Here is a 19,519-nt window from a genome sequence, read left to right on the forward strand (position 1 = left end):
ATAGAAAATAGATGAGTGACAATACCTTCATGAGGAATATGCATCATAGAATGTGGAAATGTACAAAGCTAAAGAACAAAGCCTAAAGAAAATAGACAGCCCACCATATTTCCTTCTGCACCCCTTAGGTCTGTGCTCATGCTGCTGAAGCTGAAAGCTATTAAGTAAAAAGCCATATTTTGGAAAGCATCCAAATTTTCTTGGCTCCAGGCACATTGCTGTTTCTCTGCCAGCACAGGACTTAAGCCACAAATGATTCATCCTTTATAGTCTTGCTTTTCAGATTGGCTGAATGAATTCAGTAGATGCCGGCACTGTACATGTAGTATGAGAAGATACAAGCTCATGGACTAGGAAAAACATTGTTGCAGCATATTCAAGGCAATAAACACTGAACCCCGATACTTAAAAAAAAAGTATTTCATGAACTCTTCAATTAAAATGAAATGTCAATATCCTAATGGTGAAATGTTAATCATATCTGAAAAAGGGTCTAATTTCAGGAAGAAATGACAACTGTTAAATAGGTCAGTGTATCTGTTATAATCAGATTTGGCTTTAAATATGTTAATGATAAATCTCTAGCTACAAATATAAATTTGAGACTTTGCAGTTATCAGCTTTCGGCTTTAGAGCGCATAGCAGAATACCGGATGATTTCAAGATAATGGAAGGAAGAATGTGGAAGGTTAATCAAGAGCATGTCATCTCTAAGTAACATCAGTGGTTGATGAGGGTTTCAGCACACCTAGATTAAAGCAAGACTGAATTCAGTGATGATAGAAATAAGACATCTTACTGAAAAAGTTCGAAGCTCAAAGCACATTTATATAGAACTACTAGAACAGGCCCACAGCCTCAATCCATCATACTGCGAACCAAAACATTACAGAGCTCACAGACAAAGAGCCCAGAGCAAAACTGCCTGACCCTCACCTGACACCCTGCCTCTTCAATCAATCCAGTCCTGTTTTTAAATTATCTGAACATCGGGTTATTCCTCGCTCTAAGACCCATTCTCATTCGTATGCTCTGGGCCTAGACCTTGTCACCACATTCTGGCTAATATCTGACCTTTCCAACCAAATCGACTTGGTGCTTAAATCATATTATCTACACAATCAAGAAGCTGTTTGGTATTCCTATCACTCATTAATGGAGATAGAACAAGATAACTATATCTAACAAGGCAACAAGACAACAAGGCATATGCAACGTTAGCATTCATTTCAAGAGGACTACTAGAAGATAGAGACAAGGATGTAATGTTGAAACTTTATAAGGCACTAGGGAGGCCTCACTTTGGAGTATTGTGAGCAGTTTTGGACCCCTTATCTTAGGAAGGATGTGCCAAAACTAGAGAAGGTTCAAAGGAGGATCACAGAAATGATTCCAGGATTGAACAGCTTGTCATATAAAAAGCGTTTGATGGCTCTGGGCCTAAAACCACCAAAATGCAGAAGAATGAGAGGTGACTTAATTGAAAACTATCAAATGTTGAAAGGGCTCAACAGAGTGGAAATGGAGAGGTTGTTTCCTATGGTGGGATAGTCTAGGACCAGAGAACAGAGATAAGTTAGCCAGTGAGTGGTGAATCTGTGGAATTTGTTACTACAGGCAGCTGTGGAGGCCAAGTCTTTATCTATATTTAAGGCCAGGGCATGAAGGGATAGGGGGAGAAGGCAAGAGATTGGGCTGAGGGGAAAAAATGGATCAGCTATGATAAAATTGTGCAGCAGATTCACTGGGCCAAATGGCATAATTCTGCTCCTCTATCTCATGGTCTTCTGGTCTAACTACCAAGACATTGGAGGGGTTGCTTAAGGCAGCAGTAAGGAAGGATTAGCATTGTAAGCATATGCAAGTAAATTTTTACTGTTATCGGTTAGTATCACTAAGACACAGCACACTGAGAAGAAACTGAAAGAGGCTAGTGACAGAAGATTCTATAGTCAGGGGCACATGTATATACGTCTATGACCACAAGTGCGATTCCAGGGCAGTTTGTTTTTCCCTGGTACCAGAATTACGGATGTCTCTGAACATTCTGAAAGGGGAGGGTGAGCAGCTAAATGTCGTGAGCCATATTGAAACTAACAATATAGGCAATTACTGCTGAGTCCATCCGCCATAGTGGTCACTTATTCATCAAATTGCTAAGAGGGAGACGCGACAAGTCCATTATCACCAGGACTATATGTAATCTCAAGTTTCTTTCCTGTAGCTATCCAGCTTCTCAATATCCTGACTGTCCCTGTATAACATCCATTAAATGGTCTTTCCTGCTCTCCTTGTTCTGTTGACACTTAGTCTGTTCATATGTTCACATTTATTTTAGTCTGATTACAGGCAGTTCTCGAGTTATGAATGACTGACTTACGGACAACTCGTACTTACGAATGGAGGGAGGAGAAAGCCGTTCGCCATTTAAAATCAGATCATGACGCCGTCCGCCATTTTAAGTCGTTGCCATTAACACCATGTAGAGCAGGCATGGGCAAACTACAGCCCGGGGGCCATATGCGGCCCGTTAAGCTTTTTAATCCGGCCCGCAGAACTTGATGAAATTAAATTAATAAACCTTGTTAATGTTTTTTCCCCGCAATTCTGGCATTTTCCCAATAGATGACGCACTCTATATACATTGACCTTTGTTGAGGTGCAGTGTATTACTCCACATTTGCGCTTTACTCTTTGTTCGGCTCGACTTATTTGTGTGAACATGCGTTCAGCGTCATGAACATCAACAAAGCCAGCCACAGATCCAAGTTAACTGACCAACACCTCAGATCCATCCTGAGAATCGCCACAACAAAACTAAATCCAGACTTTGATGCGCTGGCTAAAAAGGGAGACCAACAACACTTGTTCCCACTGAAATTAAAAATAAGTTTCTTCGTTGTGTTATGTAAAAAATGCATTTGAAAATATTTTTTTCAATAAGCCTTACATGTTACATGTCATTTCTGTTAAGTGATGGACATGAGTAGTGCGCAGGTGCACATACATTCTCAAAATAAAAAATGCGCTCCAGATCAAATAACGCGCTCCGCATACTGGCGCGCTGTCACTGTTCTGTCCTTGTGCTGGTCGTTGTTGAGTTTTGGCACAGGGGACAATTGAATAAGAAGGAGCAGGACAAGTAGACCTGCATCTCCTACCATTTTTGAAATAAAGACAGTCAGGAGGAGAGTGATGATGATAATATCTTGAAGGATAACAGAATTTTCATTGCTTTAAAATAATAACTGTTACTATTAAAAAAAGCTGTATTTTATTCATTTAATTTTCAGTGTTTTAAAAGTCATTTCAATAAATAGCTAAATACCATGGGACTTCAAAGACAGATATTTTGCTGTAATGCATTTGTTCATTTTCAATTGAAATTAAAGCACATGTTTTCTACATATCCCATGATATTTTATTTTCTCTTATGAGGTGTATTACCAAAACACTCCGTCCATCTGCTCCTGGTCCGGCCCCCCTGTCAAATTTTAGAACCCTTTGTGGCCCACAAGTCAAAAAGTTTGCCCACCCCTGGTGTAGAGTGTGTAACTTTGTATTTGGCATAAATATTTCTTCACAAGATTCACCCCGACCCCCCTCCTTTTCCAGTCAGCACCGCCGCCACTTGTCCCATTTAACCTTTCTCAGTGCAGGTGGACTTTAGGACCCAGAGCAGTACAAAACCCGCCGCCCACAGCTGCTGCTGTATATTTTTTATTAAGTGCGATTGCGAAAGTTGAAGAGCAGGACCACTGGAGTTGTACCTGTGCCATGTGCTAGTGAGGCATGAAATAGGACAGTACTACACTGAATACATGGCTAAAGAGCTGCTGTAGGAAGGAGAGAGTCCTGACGAAGGGTCTCGGTCCGAAACGTCGACAGTGCTTCTCCTTATAGATGCTGCCTGGCCTGCTGTGTTCCACCAGCATTTTGTGTGTGTTGTAGGAAGGAGAGCTTCAGATACTGGGATGACTGAGATCTCTTCTCAAGCCGTCCTGTACATGAAGGACAGGTTGCAGCTAAACTGGATGGACATCAATATCCTGGCAGGGAGGTTTGCTAGAATTACTCAAGAGGATTCAAACTCAAATTGCAAAAGGAGATGGGAAAGGAAACAGTAAATATGTGTTATTTGTGTCAAATCAAATCGGTGAGGATTGTTCTGGGCAGTCCACAAGTGTTGTGATGCACATGGCATCAACATAGCATGCCCACAACTTACTAACCCTAACTGTACTTCTTAGGAATACAGGAGGAACCAAGCACACCCAGAGGAAACCTATGTGATCAAGGGGAGAACATACAAATTCTTTACAGAGAATGTCAGAAATTGAACCTCGATCTTACTACTGGTGCAGTGATAGTGTTACACTAATTGCTAGACTACCGTGCTGCCGGCCAGTAGATCACCAGATGGAAAGATTGATGACAAGGTAGTGGTTAAGTCCAGCAACATAGTACTTTAGTTAGCCTAATCACTTTACAGGGTAAGCAATTACCGATTGGAGCTCGATTCCTGTCGCTGTCTGTTAAAGAGTTCCTACATTCTCCCTGTGACCACATGGGCTTCCTCTGGGTGCTCCAAGTTTCCTCCCACAGTCCAAAGATGTACGCTTCGGGGTTGGGTTAATGAGTTGTGGGCAAGCTATGTCAGTGCCAGATGCATGGCGACACTTGAGTTGCCACCAGCACAATCCTTGGACTATGTTAGTCATTGATAGAAAACAACATATTTCACTGTATGTCTTGATGTACATTGACAAATAAAACTAATCTTTTTTTTCGTTTGAAAGATAGGAAAGATAGTCTGAAGTGTAGTTATTTCAATGCAAGTATATTGGATAAGGCAGATGAACCTAAAGCCTGGAACTCAGATATTTGATTACATGGAAACTTGTTTAAAAGAAGGGCAAGACTGGGAGCTCTACACACATATTGGACATGAACGACAGGGATGGAAAAGAGGTGGGAATGTTGCATTACTGATTTGGAAGAAGGCCATTGCTGCATTAAGAGGGCCCATCTCATAGAGCTCATTCAGCAAAGTGTTATAGCTAGAAATAAGAAGGATGTGACTACCATAATGGGTACAAACTTTCCAATAGCCAATAAGAGTGAGAGGAACATTGATTTCCCTTTTGTATACTCAATGCCCCTTTCACTACCCTATGCACCCATGTCACCACTTTCAGGGAGTTAAGGATTTGTACCCAGAGGATTTTTTGTGTACATTACACAAAATGCTGGAGGAATTCAACAGGTCAGGCAGCATCTATGGAAATGAATAAACAGTCGATGTTTCAGGCCAAGACCCTTCTTCAGGGCTGAGTCTCTACCTGAAACGTCAACTATTTATTCATTTCCAAAAAATGCTGCCTGACCTGCCAAATTTCTCGGGCATTTTGTGTGTGTTGCTTTAGATTTCCAGCATCTGCAGAATCTCCTATGTTCTTGTACATCAATTTCCCCAAGTCACCTGCTATTTCCTCTTAATGTCCCAAAAGAATCTGACCTCTCAAAGTGTATTATCTCATATTTGTCTGGTTTAAAATCCATCTGCTGCTACTTTGCCCAATTTTCCAGTAAATCTATATCCCACTGCATCTTTAATCAAACTTCTTTGTTACTGATGACTCCAGCAATTTTTGTGTCATAATCTACAAACTTACTATTTACACCCTCTACACTCATCCAAGTCATTAACAAAGCATCAGAAGCCACATTTGACATTCTGTGGAAGAATCTTCTTTCCTAGATATAATTTGTAAATTCATTTCTAAATTATTCAAGGTAGAATTATTAATTTGATGTTTGGCAAAACTAAATATCTAACCATTAACCAGAAAGTAACTGTTTTCTGTCAAACAACAAACACAAAATGCTGGTGGAACACAGCAGGCCAGACAGCATCTATAGGGAGAAGCACTGTCGACGTTTCAGGCCGAGACCCTTTGTCAAGACTAACTGAAAGGACAGATACTAAGAGATCTGAAAGTAGTGGGGGGAGGGGGAAAATGCGAAAAGACTGGAGGGGGTGGGATGAAGCTAAGAACTGGAAAGGTGATTGGAGAAAGTGATGCAGAGCTGGAGAAGGGAAAGGATCATGGGATGGGAAGCCTCGGGAGAAAGAAAGGGGGGCGGGGGGAACACCAGAGGGAGATGGAGAAAAGGCAGGGTGATGGGCAGAGAGAGAGAGGAAAAAACAAGCAATTAAATATGTCAGAGATGGGGTAAGAAGGGGAGGGGGGCATTAACGGAAGTTAGAGAAGTCAATGTTCATGCCATCAGGTTTGGAGGCTACGCAGCCGGTATATAAGGTTGGAGGAACAACACCTTAACTTCCGTTAATGCCCCTCCTCCCCTTCTTACCCCATCTCTGACATATTTAGTTGCTTGTTTTTTTCTCTCTCTCTGCCCTGACGAAGGGTCTCGGCCCGAAATGTCGACAGTGCTTCTCCCTATAGATGCTGCCTGGCCTGCTGTGTGCGTTGTTTGAATTTCCAGTATCTGCAGATTCTCTCGTGTTTTCTGTCAAGTAGCTTTCAAAGTTAAATATTGGATATGAACACAAAAAGGCAATAGTTGAAAAATGTAATTATTATGAAATTTATTATTTGAACACATAATACTGTAAATCCGTCAAGTTCAGTACTGAGGCTGCTATGTACCATTGCTGAGTGACCTCAGGTACAATTTCAAATGAAATTAAATCACTACGAAATCCAAATCTATACCCTCCCTCTCTGAACAAAGTTGGAAATCAAAAGACTACTATGTGCAAAAATTCTGTTTTATGAACTTTTATCATGTCAGCATTAAAAGCATATAACAAATATACAATAATTAAGAAGCAGAAGGAACTTTAGAAACTAGGGCTTAGATGGCCATTATAAATATGAAATTCTACCATGCCACAAGAGAAAGGAAACATCACCGCTGCATATAAGGCTCTGAAACAAAACAGGAGCCCATAGTATTACAAGGAAGGTATTAATATGGATACAAGATTGACTGACACTGACAAGGCAAAGAGAGGAAATAAAGAGGTCCTTTTGGTTGCCGGTGACTAGTGGTGTTCTGCAGGCATTGGTGTGGGGAATGTTACTTTTCATACTATGTGTCAATGATATGGAAGATGGAACCCATCGCTTTATGGCTAAGTATGTTGATGATACAAAGGTAAGTGGAGGGGCAGGTAGTTTTGAGAAAGGAGAGAGAATCTGCACAGAGAATGGGCAAAGAAGTGGCAAATGGAATACAGCATGTAGTCCTGCACTTTGGTAGAAGGGATAAGGTAGAGACCAAATGGTGTGAGAGTTCACAAATCAGCAATGCAAAGGGACTTGGAAGTCCTCATGCAGGATCCCTGTAGGTTAACTGCAGGTTGAGTTGGTAGCAAGGAAGGCATATGCAGTGTTAAAATTCATTTCAAGAGGACTGGAATACAAAAACAAGGATATGATGCAGAGGATTTATAAGGCATTGGTCAGACCACATTTGGATTATTGTGAGCAGCTCTGGACTCCATATCTAAGGAAGGATTCACTGATGGAGAGAATCCAGAGGTTGTTTACAAGAATAATCCCAGGGATGATGATGGGGCTGTACTCACTGGATTTAGAATAAAGGTGGTGAGGACATCTCATTAAAACCTTGCAAACTTTGAAAGCCATAGTTTGACTGGACATGGAAAGGGAGCAGCCTCAGAATTCCAGGACAAAGAGCAGAGATGAGAAATTTATTTAGCCAGAGGAATTCATTGCCATAAACAGCTGCAGAGGCCAAGACACTGGGCAAACTTTATTTTAAGTTTGATAGGGTCTTAATTTGTAAGGGTGTCAAAGGTTATGAAAAGAAAGCAGAATTGGGTGGACAGGCAATAATAAGTCATTGAATGAAAGCTGTTTCAATGGGCTGAATGTGCTAATGCTGCTCCTATATCTCATGAAGGCCAAAGTCTGACGAAAAGGGTGTGATTTAAAGGGTGGGAACTGTGGAGAACGTCCCCAACGCAGTTAACCAAAACATACACAAGTTCTTCAGCAGTGTCAAAACAATCTCTGGCCCACACAGCACAGAGTCAAAAATGGGAGAGCCTATCAAGAGGTAGTCAGCACCTGTAGAATGTAGGGACTTTGAATGATTCCTCGGTTGTGGCCTTGTGTTTAATTCCATCTACTAGCAAACCAGTTTCATTACCACTCCAGAGTGCTAATGTTCTAAACTCTACATGATGAATGCTTCACATTGCCACTTGCCCGTTCCACCCTCTCCACCTCTATTGTCTGACACATTTTTCACAAGACTGTTAGAGTCAAGCATGTTTCCATGCTGAACATGATGTCTAACCAAGCTAGTCTTATTTGCCTGCAACTAGACTATGCCCCTCTAAACCAGGGGATTCATGTATATGAAGGATGTAAGTAATAAAGTCAATTCAATTCAATCTTGTCTGACATGGATCAATACCGTTAACCAAAGGGTCCATGGACCCCAGGTTGGGAATCCCTACTCTAAACCTTCCCTATGCATGTAATTGTCCAAATGTCTTTATAGAATATAATATCATTAACAAACCAGCTATTTGACTGCAGGAAAAGTAGCAATTTTTACTAAGTCTAAAGTAACAATGTAAAAATAAAAATGATGCAACAATACCAAGAAAATCTTAATTAAGTATCCATTAATTAAAATGGCTCAGTGTAAATAAAACTTGTGAAGACCTTGTGAAAATGTTTCACTAATTTACAACAACAAAGCATGCCTATCTAATCAGCGCACTTTCACAATGGTTTGCAAAATACAGTACATCACAAATCACTTAGAAAATACTAATTCTTCCGAAAGTAGAATCTGAAAGTTAAAAATGCCATTGACTAGAGAATTACTTGTGTACTTGTTCTTGAATAAAGAAGAATTAGTACCTTTTTCTGCTCCAGCTGGGCTTCCTCTTGACAGCATTGTCTGCAGTCTGGATCTAGTTGGTTGAGCCCAAATTGACCAAGGAGGTCACAAGAACTGCAGAGTAAGTTACTGGAAAAGCCAAGTTCTCGGCAGGCTTCAGATGACATACTCGCACTACTTGTTGCTATCTGAAATCAGAAAACAATAATGAATGATAGTTCCGATGAAGGGTCTTGACCTGAAACAACTACTATTTATTTCTCTCCATAGATGCTGCCTCACCTGCTGAGTTCTGCCAGTATTTTGTGTGTTACTCTGGATTTCCAATATCTGCAAAATCCCTTGTGTTTGTAACTAATGATATGATCAGTCAACAGGAAATGAATATTATGAAAGCAAACAAAGTAGATTTCAGACCCAAAAATAAATAGACTAGATTTTAGACTTGAATTAAAGTGATAAAATTGAAAGACACATAGTAAAACAAATTTTTCCAACTGATCAACATGGCGTGATCACTAGTATGTGTTATGAATATTTCTTCAACCAAGCCTAGAAAATATTCCAGTTTTGGTTGATAAATGACCATTTAAAAATAAAGTGGTCAACAATCAAGGGCATTACTGCTGTCAATTTCCCACATTCACGTGTCACTCGAGTGCTGAGGCTGCCAGAGCCTGACCAGAGTTTGGAATCCTGCAACGTATGGATCACCCAGTAATGGCCAAAATACTCTTTTTGCAACATAGCAAATGATTATGGAATGTTTCCTACTTTAATAGTATGCAGTAACATAAATACTACAACTTCCAGCACAGGGCAGTTGACACTTTGTCCACCATCATTGACAATCACCCTGATTGTTTTTGTATGAATGAAGAGAATTGCCAAATGGCAATTTTCATTCTTAATTATTGCAAAAAACAGCAGAACATCCTTTGAACTATACAAGTGTATTTGCTTGCATTTTACATAGTTCATATATACATATAAGTATTGGCGTGTGGCTAGTGGGCAAGGCATCAGACTAGCAACGTGAAGGTCACTGGTTTGAGCCTCAGCTAAGGCAGCGTGTTTATGTCCTTGAACAAGGCACTTTTCAACACATTGCTCTGCGATGTCACCAGTGCCAAGCTGCATGGGTCCTAGTGCCCTTCCCTTGGACAACATCGGTGGTGTGGAGAGGGGAAGGCCTGCAGCTTGGGCAATTGCCAGTCTCCCATACAACCCTGCCCAGGCCTGCGCCATGGTCTCTCGAGACCAACGGATGCTACCACCACATATACATATAACTGTTTAATATGCCTTTAGTAGCTGTACAAAGTATAATTCCGGAAAGCTCTGAAATACCTTTTGTTCTGTATTATTTGAATAAGTGCTTTCCCATTTGTTAACTTGGTACTTCAGTATTTGAATAGCTTTCTAATTGGTTAATTCTTATACATAAATTTAAATAGGATTTTTCTTATCTCTGTCACATAATAATAGCTGTTCTATACAAGGCACTATCTTATTCCTTTGTCTCTCTCTTTGCTTAGTAGGCCTCTGTCACTATTGCAACTTTTTTGTTCTATCAACTCTTAATAAAACAATTGTGAAGAAACAGGTTTTGTGCCTCTTTCCTGGCTTCTGAGAGAACCTTGGATCAAAATCATCAGAATCGAACACAAGATTGGCTTTTCATAGGCAGTAAATGAATCATGGAACAGTGTTACTCTTACAGCCAGTACTTCACGCTTAGACTTTCAATACATCAAAAATGAGATACTTTCAATCTTCAAATCAAAATAATATTTATCCAAGCACAAAGTTATAATATGCTCAAAATTCTGGATTGGCAATAACAGACCAAACTATCGAAGGTAAAAATAAGGCCCTTCAATGGCACTCTATCACCACATGAATATATATTGCATTTTGTCCCTGTGCTGCATAAAAAGTCTACATTCAATATATTTTACAGCACATATCTGGTGAATTGCTTGACATTTTTTAATCCATCGCAGTTGTACATATGCAGACAGTTTAAAACAAGAATGCAAAGATAAGAGGAGAAACCAACTTCGCAGTTTGGTTTCTGAACTGTCCTTAGTTTTCCTTGTACCAATACATCATTGCTTCATATTGCTATTTAAAAACCTTGAGTACATCAAGTTGCTCTTTCCATGCTTGTATATAGAGAATTTTTAAAATTAGGATATGAGAATAACTCAACAGAGATGACTCAAATTTGAAACTGTTCTATGATAATTAACATTTTTTAAAATATAAACTTTTTTGTAATTTATTTTTTATTGAAGTTCACCATCAAACATTTCCATAAGATGTATTTCAGATATTGTACATATATATCATATAGTCATATATATATCACAAATCTCCACATAATATTTATCTGAGGCATACACTTATAGAAAAAAGAGGAAAGGAAAAACAAGCGAAAGGAGAAAACCATGTACAAGTAGGGAGTGATATTTTTTACAACATATTCATTGATTTCTGAGGATAAAATCAGGCCTATGAGGTGTTACGTAGTTAAACCATTTTCCCAATATGAATCAAATTGCTCCAACTTATGATTAACAGATGCTGTTATCTTCTCCACTTTGTAAATGCCCATTGTAATTTCCATCCATGCATTTAAGGTTGGGCTCTCCTATGAAAACCATTTCCTATTAAGGATCTTTTTACCAGCCACCAGCAGTATATTCATTACATATTTATCTTTTTTCAACCATTCTTGGGGTATATACCCAAAATATATGGTCTTACTTTCTAAGGGTTTTTCACATTTAAAGATGTCTTGTAGTGCTTTGTGTATCCCACTCCAAATCTTTGATAACAGGGCATTCCCAGAAAATATGATAATGGTTTGCATTTTGATTTCCATAATTTCTCCAGCAAACAGGGAGGTTACTATCATAATGGGATTTCTGAGAGGGTGTAATAAAATATCTTATCAAGTTTTTCCATCTGAACTCACTCCATTTCTGTGAACTGTTACACTTCCATTGATACCTCCATATTATTGTCCATTCTTCCTCAGATATAATTATCCCTCCTTCCTTCTCCCATTTTGTTTTAATGCATGAAGTCGAATGTGTTAAAAAATAAACTTTATGTGAAAATACATAATATTGGGAACACAACTATTTCAGTGGGTCCAACACATTTGCGGATAACCAGAAGTTAAGGAAGATATTTTGTATTTGTGGGATTTCTTGTTTCCTTGAAAAAAATGAGAGCTTTTCAAATAACAGTTGTGGGTCATTTAATGCTAATGGGTGTGGCAGGTCAATGACACAAGCCTGTAATTGAAAACTGCTTTGATTTATCCTATCATTTATTTACTTTTTTCTTTCCTTCAATGTGCCCACTGGGCTATGCAGACTCTTTAAGCAATGTGTCAGTTTGACAATTCTCATTTTGACAATTGCTCCTTTTTACCTTATCACTTTTTTCCCCAGCCACAAAAGTCTTGGAGGTCTTCACCTTGAATTTTGGTATACTTTATCTGCTTCATCACTTTCAAACATGACCTCAGCTGCCAAAGCCTTAGGTTCTGATGAAGGGTCTTCTAGTTGAAGTATTAGGTTTAGGGTTAGGGTCTGACTCCAGTTTAAGTATCTAGTCAGTTCCTCTTTCCACAGATTCTGCCTGACCTGCTAGAGTGTTTCCAGTATTTTCTGCTTTTATTTCAGACTTACAACTTCTGCCATTTTTCTTTTATCTTTATTAAGTTCTAGGAGTTCCATCCGTAAACCAGCCTGCTCAAGATCCTCCTTCAAACCCAGTTCTTGACCAAGCTCGGGTCATCTTTATCAATTTTTTTTACACTATGTACTAAGTTCTGTTTGCTGAAGTGTTATGGACCAATTGCTATAATAAAACACTTTGTGAATACAAATAATTTCAGACTTTATCCCTTAAAAGAAAACTAAAAAAAAATTAAGGTATTAAGTGATGGAAATGAAATCATAAATTGTATTCAAATAGACATCACTATGTTTGGCAGAAGAACAGCTTAATTTTAGCTTCTTTCTGATTTTGCAAAATTGCTTTGCATATACTTCATATTGCTGTCATGCCCCGTCACAAGAGTGTTTAAGACATAGGAGCAGAATTAGGTCATTTGGCCCATCAAGTCTGCTCCACTATTCCATCCTAGCCAATTTATTATCCCTCTCAACCCCATTCTTCTGTCTTCTCTCCATAACTCTGACTAAATGAGAACCTATTAAATATATCCAATGCAGCCTCCACATCTGTCTGTCGCAATGAATTCCACAGATTCACCACTCTCTGGTTAAAGAAATCCCTTCTCATTTCTGTTGTAAAGGGACGTCCCTGTATTTTGAGACTGTGCCTTCTGGTCCCAGAAACTCTGCAATAGGAAACATCCTTTCAACATCCATATCTGTGCCTTTCAATATTCACAAGTTTGAATAAATCTGCCCCTCAGTCTTCTAAACTTCAGAAGTACAGGCCCAGAGACATAACCCTATTACATTAACCCTTTCATTCCCTGAGTCATTCTCGTGAACCTCCTCTGGACCCTCTCCAATGCCAGCATATCTTTTCTTAGATAGGCTGGTGCATGGAATGCACTGCCTGAGTCAGTGGTGGAGGCAGATACACTAGTGAAGTTTAAGAGACTGCTAGACAGGTATATGAAGGAATTTAAGGTGGGGGGTTATATGGGAGGCAGGGTTTGAGGGTCAGCACAACATTGTGGTCCGAAGGGCCTGTAATGTGCTGTACTATTCTATTCTATGTTCTGTAACAGGCCTCTCTCACAATATTCCAAGTGTGGTCTGACCAATGCCTTACACAGCCATCGCATTCTATCTTTGTTTTTACATTCTAGTCTTCTCAAAACGAATGCTAACCCCTTGCATTTGTCTTCTGTTGGATTGTAATGTTTTTGATTCAGGTTCTTCCGAAGTCAAAAATGAGGCATAAAACTTGTTTCTTACATCCATTTTTATTAATTATTGAAAAGATAAAGGAATTAGGAAAGGGAACTAGCAAAAGCAGACCCTAGATGTGAGAGGAAGCTGAAGGTGTAATGAACTGGTGTGGCCTTGTCTTCTTGTACCAATTTGCTAATAGCAAAAAATTCCATTGCTTGAATCAACCAATAAGATAGCCTCCATTCAAGTAATGTGATACCTGCCATTGAAACTGTGAAACTTCTAGAAAAAATACAGAGGAACTGTAACCCTTAAAAAACCCAATAAACAATTATATAAGTATAGGTAACTACATACAAGTACAAACAAGCTTAAGGTAAACTACAAGGAAAATAACAATTATTCAGTCTAATGCAAAACTTCCTTACTAATGACTGAAATTGCAAATTAACCCTCAGGAAATCTGGCAGAGAACTCCCATGTTCATTTGCACCTCTGATCTCTGAAATTTTGCATGACCATACACTACACCAACACTATATTCCCATTTGCCACTTCTTTGCCCATTCACCTAATCTGTCTATATCCTTTTATACACTCCCTGCTTTCTCAACATTACCCACCCTTCCACCCATCTTTGTAGAAATCACTGGTATAAGATCAACATAGTTGACTATAGTATGGATTATCTCTTTTATATGAGATGCATCTCTTTAATATAACATCTTCTCAATGTACTGGAACTAACACTCAACTTCTTAGTGGCAAAGGAGGAACATGACCCAACCCTAATTTTATATTTCTTCACCTGACTTTTTATAAAGCTTTCTTTTACTGCCAAACTCAGACAGAATATAGTATCATTTCAAAGCCACCAGAAGAACTTTTGTACAGTAACGTGTAAAATTCTTGGGTACATATAGTTAGGACGCCTGAGACTTTTGACAGTACTGTATTTGTCAATATGGAGCAGAGAGCAAGTTTGTAAATCCGGCAGGAGCAAAGGATGCTGTCAATGGCAAGGGTGCAGTGCTGCAACGAGGGGTGTGGGACAGGTGGCAGAGTGCTGGTGTTGGTGGTGGGGGGGAGAGTGCTGCAGATGCATACACACTCAGCCCTGAGGCACCGGGTAAAATCAGCTGATTCTAAACAATGGTTTACTGATCATTACAGGATGTCGGTCTGGTGCTTCCCACCCCCTCCCCTTTTCCCCAACCAGGATTTCCCTCTTCCTACTCCTTCCCACTCTCAGTCCACAATGGAGACAAATATCAGAATCGGGTCTCTCATTACTTATGTATATCATGATTTTTTTTTGCTGCAGTAGAACTGTGTAATACATAAAATTACAGTACTGTGCAAAAAATCTTAGGCACCCTCGATATATAGATATGCCTAAGACTTTTGCACAGTACAGTCAATAAACCATTCATATCTTTGAATGTCATTAAAAGTAAGTAGAATTTTTGCACTGTATTCAAATTTTTGACTGGGTCAAAGTCATTATCAACTTCATAATTGCAGTAGTAACATCTTCCAGATATTTTGCTGATTAATTTTCTCTTGTCTCTTAGACCAGAGAACCTGTCAAACTTAGAATCCCACTTATGGTTTTTATTCTTTGAATATCTTACTTCATTGCATGTGAAGTGCTCTTAAGGTTTGTAAAGCTGCATTTGTACAATATCTCAGTGTGTCATAGAGCACGTTCCAGCCAAAGTACATTTTTATAATACCTGGATACACTTCTGCAGAGTAGCAAAAGTGGTGGCCAACTTGTATATAGCACAAACAATGTTTTGGGAGGTGGGACATGTTCAGACTGGATGGATGGCATCTCAACAGACCTGTGTCCATTGACTTGAAAATTTACCCATGCTGTGGGGTGGGGGAAAGGAAGTTCAAACAAGTTTGGAATGGTTTTGGGCCAAAAAGGATTACGGGAGATAAATATCACCAGAACAAGAAATGTAAATCTTTTAGACTGAAATATATAAGAGAATTCAAGATCTAAGCTTGGATCACAGTATACTCGCACAAATACAAGTATATTTAAAAAGTTTGATGAGCAACGGGCATAATTAATGACCTGGATAGCAAGAATGCGCACCAACAACAGAAACCTGGCCAATAAGAGGGCAGGAGTGAGTTCCAAATGTTTGGATACAAGATTTTCAAGAAAAACAGAGAAGGGAACCTACTGATTTTCACAGTTATCTTGACTATATCTCTGTCCACCCTGTCACTTATAAAATTGCTAATCATATCTGAGAGTTCCTCCATCTCTACCACATCTAGATGAAGCTTTCCACTCCAGAGCATGAGATGCCATTGTTTTCAAAGAATGGGGTTTCCTTCAAATACCATCAATGCAGCTCTCACCTGCATCTCCTCCATTTCACACACATCTGCCCTCATCCCATCTTTCCACTGTCATAATATGGATAGGGCCCCTCTTGTTTATACCAACAGCCTCCGTATTCAATACATCATTCTCTGTAACTTCCACTATCTCCAGTGGGATCCTATCACTATGGACACTTTTCCCACACCCCTACCTCTGCTTTCAATACACAGCTCCCTTGTTTACTTGACTCTTTCCACTGATCTCCCTTCTGGCATTTATCCCTGCAAGCATGACAAGTGCTACACCTGCTCTTACACCGCTTCCCTCACCACTATTCAAGGCCACAAGCAGTCCGAGATGAGGCAACACCAACTGCGAGTCTTTCAGGGTCATCTATTTTACCTGCTGCTCTCTGGGTGGCCCCCTTTACGTTTGGTGAGACCAACACCAATTGGACAACCACTTCATCAATCATCTTTGCACTGCTCATCATAAAAGGCAGGATCTCTCAGTGGCTACCCATTTCAGTTTCACCTCCCATTCCTATTTGCTACCACCTAGATGAGGAGAACAATGCTGTATATTCCACCTGGGTAGTCTCCAACTTGATGGCATGAACATCAATTTCTCTAACCTCCAGTAATTACCTCACCTCTCTTTTTCCATTCTCCCTTTCTGGTTATCTTCTCACCCCTTCTCTTTACCTCATTGGCCTATGAGCTCCCTCTGGTTCCCTCCTCCCTTCTTTTCTTCCATAGCCCACTGCCCGCTCCTATTAGAAACCTTATTCTTCAATCTTTTCCACTTATCTCCTCCATTCTTACTTCATTCCCTCTCCCCACCTTCTGCATCACCTATCACTTGCCAGATTGTACTCTTTCCCCCACTGAACACCTTATCCTGGCTTCTTCCCGTTTCCTTTCCAATCCCAATTAAGGGTCTCAGCCCAAATCTTCCAGTTTATTCCCCTTCACAAAGTGAGTGAGAGTGTGTGTGAGAGAGTGAGAGAGAGAGAGATATATCAAAATTTCCATCATCTGCAAAATCTCTTATTCTTAAGGAAGGGGTGTGTTACAGTAGATTAAGGAAAATATTGTGTTACTGCAGAAAGGATGTCATGGAACAATTAAGAATCAAATCCCTATTTAGAAGTAAAAAAATGACACCACTATTCACTAAGTCATCTGACGATACAAAAAAGATATTGAGAAGCAAATTTGCAAGTTACTTGCAGATGTGTGCAAAAGTCACAGAGTAGTAATAATAAGACTTCAATTATCCAGGTAGAACAACAACACAAGGGAACAAGAACAGGAAGAATTTCTGAAATGTTTTCAGCAGAACTTTCTGAACAACATGTTTCTCATCCATTAAAGAAGGCAGCATCACTGGATCTAATTTTGGGAAATGAGGCAGGCCAGGAGAAATCAGCACTAGTGGAGCACCATCTAGGAAACAGTGATCATAATATTGCAAGAGTTAAAAAAGCTATGGTTAGGGATGTGGACCTCTTCAAGATTAAAAACAGTCAAAGGGAGAAGGGCTGGTTTTGATAAGATCAGAAGAGATCTGATGTGGGCAAATTAGAATCAAGACATAGACTAAAATTTACGAGAACAATGGGAAACTTTTATAGAAGGCATGTTTCTGGTACATTACCATGAGGTAAAAAAAGTTAGATCTTCTTGCAAGAAACATATCCTCAAGAAAAGATTTCTTTTAAAGAGTACACAGTAAAACGAATGTGATTTTTTTTTCCCTTGAAGTATACCGACCTGTTTCGGTATTCAATGCATCCACATTAGATGAAATGTGTGTATTTGAAGTCCCAGAACCACCATGTTATCCACAAGAATTAGTTATTTTGCTTCAAATCTAACATTTATTTTTATGTTCAACCATACACCTGTTTACCTCTATAACCACTAAGTTTTAAAAGCTCGATACTGGCGAACTAATAGTACTTTCGGATTCATTATAAATAAACCAAAGGATCACATGAATTTAGGAAAAATTACTTGCTAGATGAGTTGAACCAAAACAGGCAACTGAAATACAAAATAAAATTGTCGTGAAGTTTTTTAGACTATTTCCTATTTTAATAGCCACGACTGTCATTGACCACGTCACCGAAACATTTCCTGATGGAGCAGCACCTCTTCTATTGAGGCCTACCCCATTCTAGAACTAAGAAATCCTATCAAAAATCCAAATGATTTAATTCACTAAAATGGCACAAATCACTGAGAAGCTGAGCAGAATGCGAATAACAAATGTTCAATAATTACCACATTTAACAGAGAGAAGAACCACAAGAAATACGTCTCCACCGCCATCTTAGCCAGCCAAAGCCCCTATAAGGGGGCTTTTATCGCCAGACGATAAATTACAGCATGGGATTAAATTGCAGAGTCAAAATATTTTTTATAAATTGGTTAAATCAATAAAATAGTCATATCTTGGTTGTTTTATGGTTGCTTTAAATTTACAGGCGGATTAAGCAGACTACCATAGTGCATTGTCCCAAAGGAGCAGAGAGCTGGCCGCGAAAGGGGCGTTGCGGGAACTTTTTGTCTGGAAGAAGATTGGCAGGCACAGTGTTCAATCAAAACAGGGGTCTGCGGGACAACTGGTCGGGAGCGCGCGTCAATCACAGGGCGCACGTCGAATGGGAGGGGAAGGGGGCGGGAGCAGCTGGCAGCCTCCGCACGTTTTCCGCCTGGGGGGAAGAGAGCGTCGCGAGAGGCGGCGTTTGGTGTTCGGACGCAGCGCGCGGAGGGAGGCCGGCCCTGGTGCTGGTGGGAGGGCCGTCGGGGTGAGGCAGCGACAGGAGACGCTGGCTGGCTGGCGAAGAGCACTGAAAATCGGTGTCTTTGACGGGGGAGAAAACACACCTTAGCCTTCAGCATTGGCGTGTCAACGCGTTTGGCGAAATTCTCCATGTTTTCTCCGCGCCTGGGATTTCCTACGAGTTCCAAGCCGCGTCCGTCGTGCGATTTTACTCCTCGCCACCTCTTCCACCTTTTGTAATTTTATTGTTTTTTTAAAAGACTCGCGTTATGTCTTGATAATTTCATGGGGCTTTTAAGAATTATCATGCCGCCTAAATTGCAGCTGCTTGTGGTTGTGGCATTTGTGGTCGCCGTGCTGTTCTTGGAGAGGCAGATTCAGAAGCTGGAGGAGTCTCGGGGAAAGCTGGGTAAGTCAGCACATTGTGGGCTAAAAGGCATCGATGTATACCCGAGTCTTGTGCTAATGCAGCCTGGAACTGGCAATCCCGTTACAAAATTGTATTTCCTATCTAGAAAAAAATCTATGTTAATCTCTGTGTCATCACCTTTGTGTTCTA

General features: G+C 39.9%; 2 protein-coding genes across 2 annotated transcripts in view; one reads left to right on the forward strand and one right to left on the reverse strand.

Annotated features, from left to right (window-relative positions):
- The window catches only part of selenof (selenoprotein F), a 56,234-nt gene extending 37,570 nt beyond the window's left edge, over positions 1 to 18,664 (reverse strand). Inside the window, exons 1-2 of the mRNA XM_059983833.1 lie at positions 18,459 to 18,664; positions 8,931 to 9,098 (exon numbers count right to left, since the gene is read on the reverse strand). Coding sequence (XP_059839816.1) covers positions 8,931 to 9,098; positions 18,459 to 18,506 — 216 coding nt within the window. The 5' untranslated portion in view covers positions 18,507 to 18,664. The remainder of the gene's footprint in view (positions 1 to 8,930; positions 9,099 to 18,458) is intronic.
- Positions 18,665 to 18,910: 246 nt separating this feature from the next.
- The window catches only part of hs2st1a (heparan sulfate 2-O-sulfotransferase 1a), a 194,660-nt gene continuing 194,051 nt past the window's right edge, over positions 18,911 to 19,519 (forward strand). The window contains exon 1 of the mRNA XM_059983834.1: positions 18,911 to 19,369. Within this exon, the coding sequence (XP_059839817.1) occupies positions 19,246 to 19,369 (124 nt within the window). The 5' untranslated portion in view covers positions 18,911 to 19,245. The remainder of the gene's footprint in view (positions 19,370 to 19,519) is intronic.

This window comes from Hypanus sabinus, chromosome 11, assembly GCF_030144855.1.
Source record: "Hypanus sabinus isolate sHypSab1 chromosome 11, sHypSab1.hap1, whole genome shotgun sequence".
Taxonomy (NCBI): domain Eukaryota; kingdom Metazoa; phylum Chordata; class Chondrichthyes; order Myliobatiformes; family Dasyatidae; genus Hypanus; species Hypanus sabinus.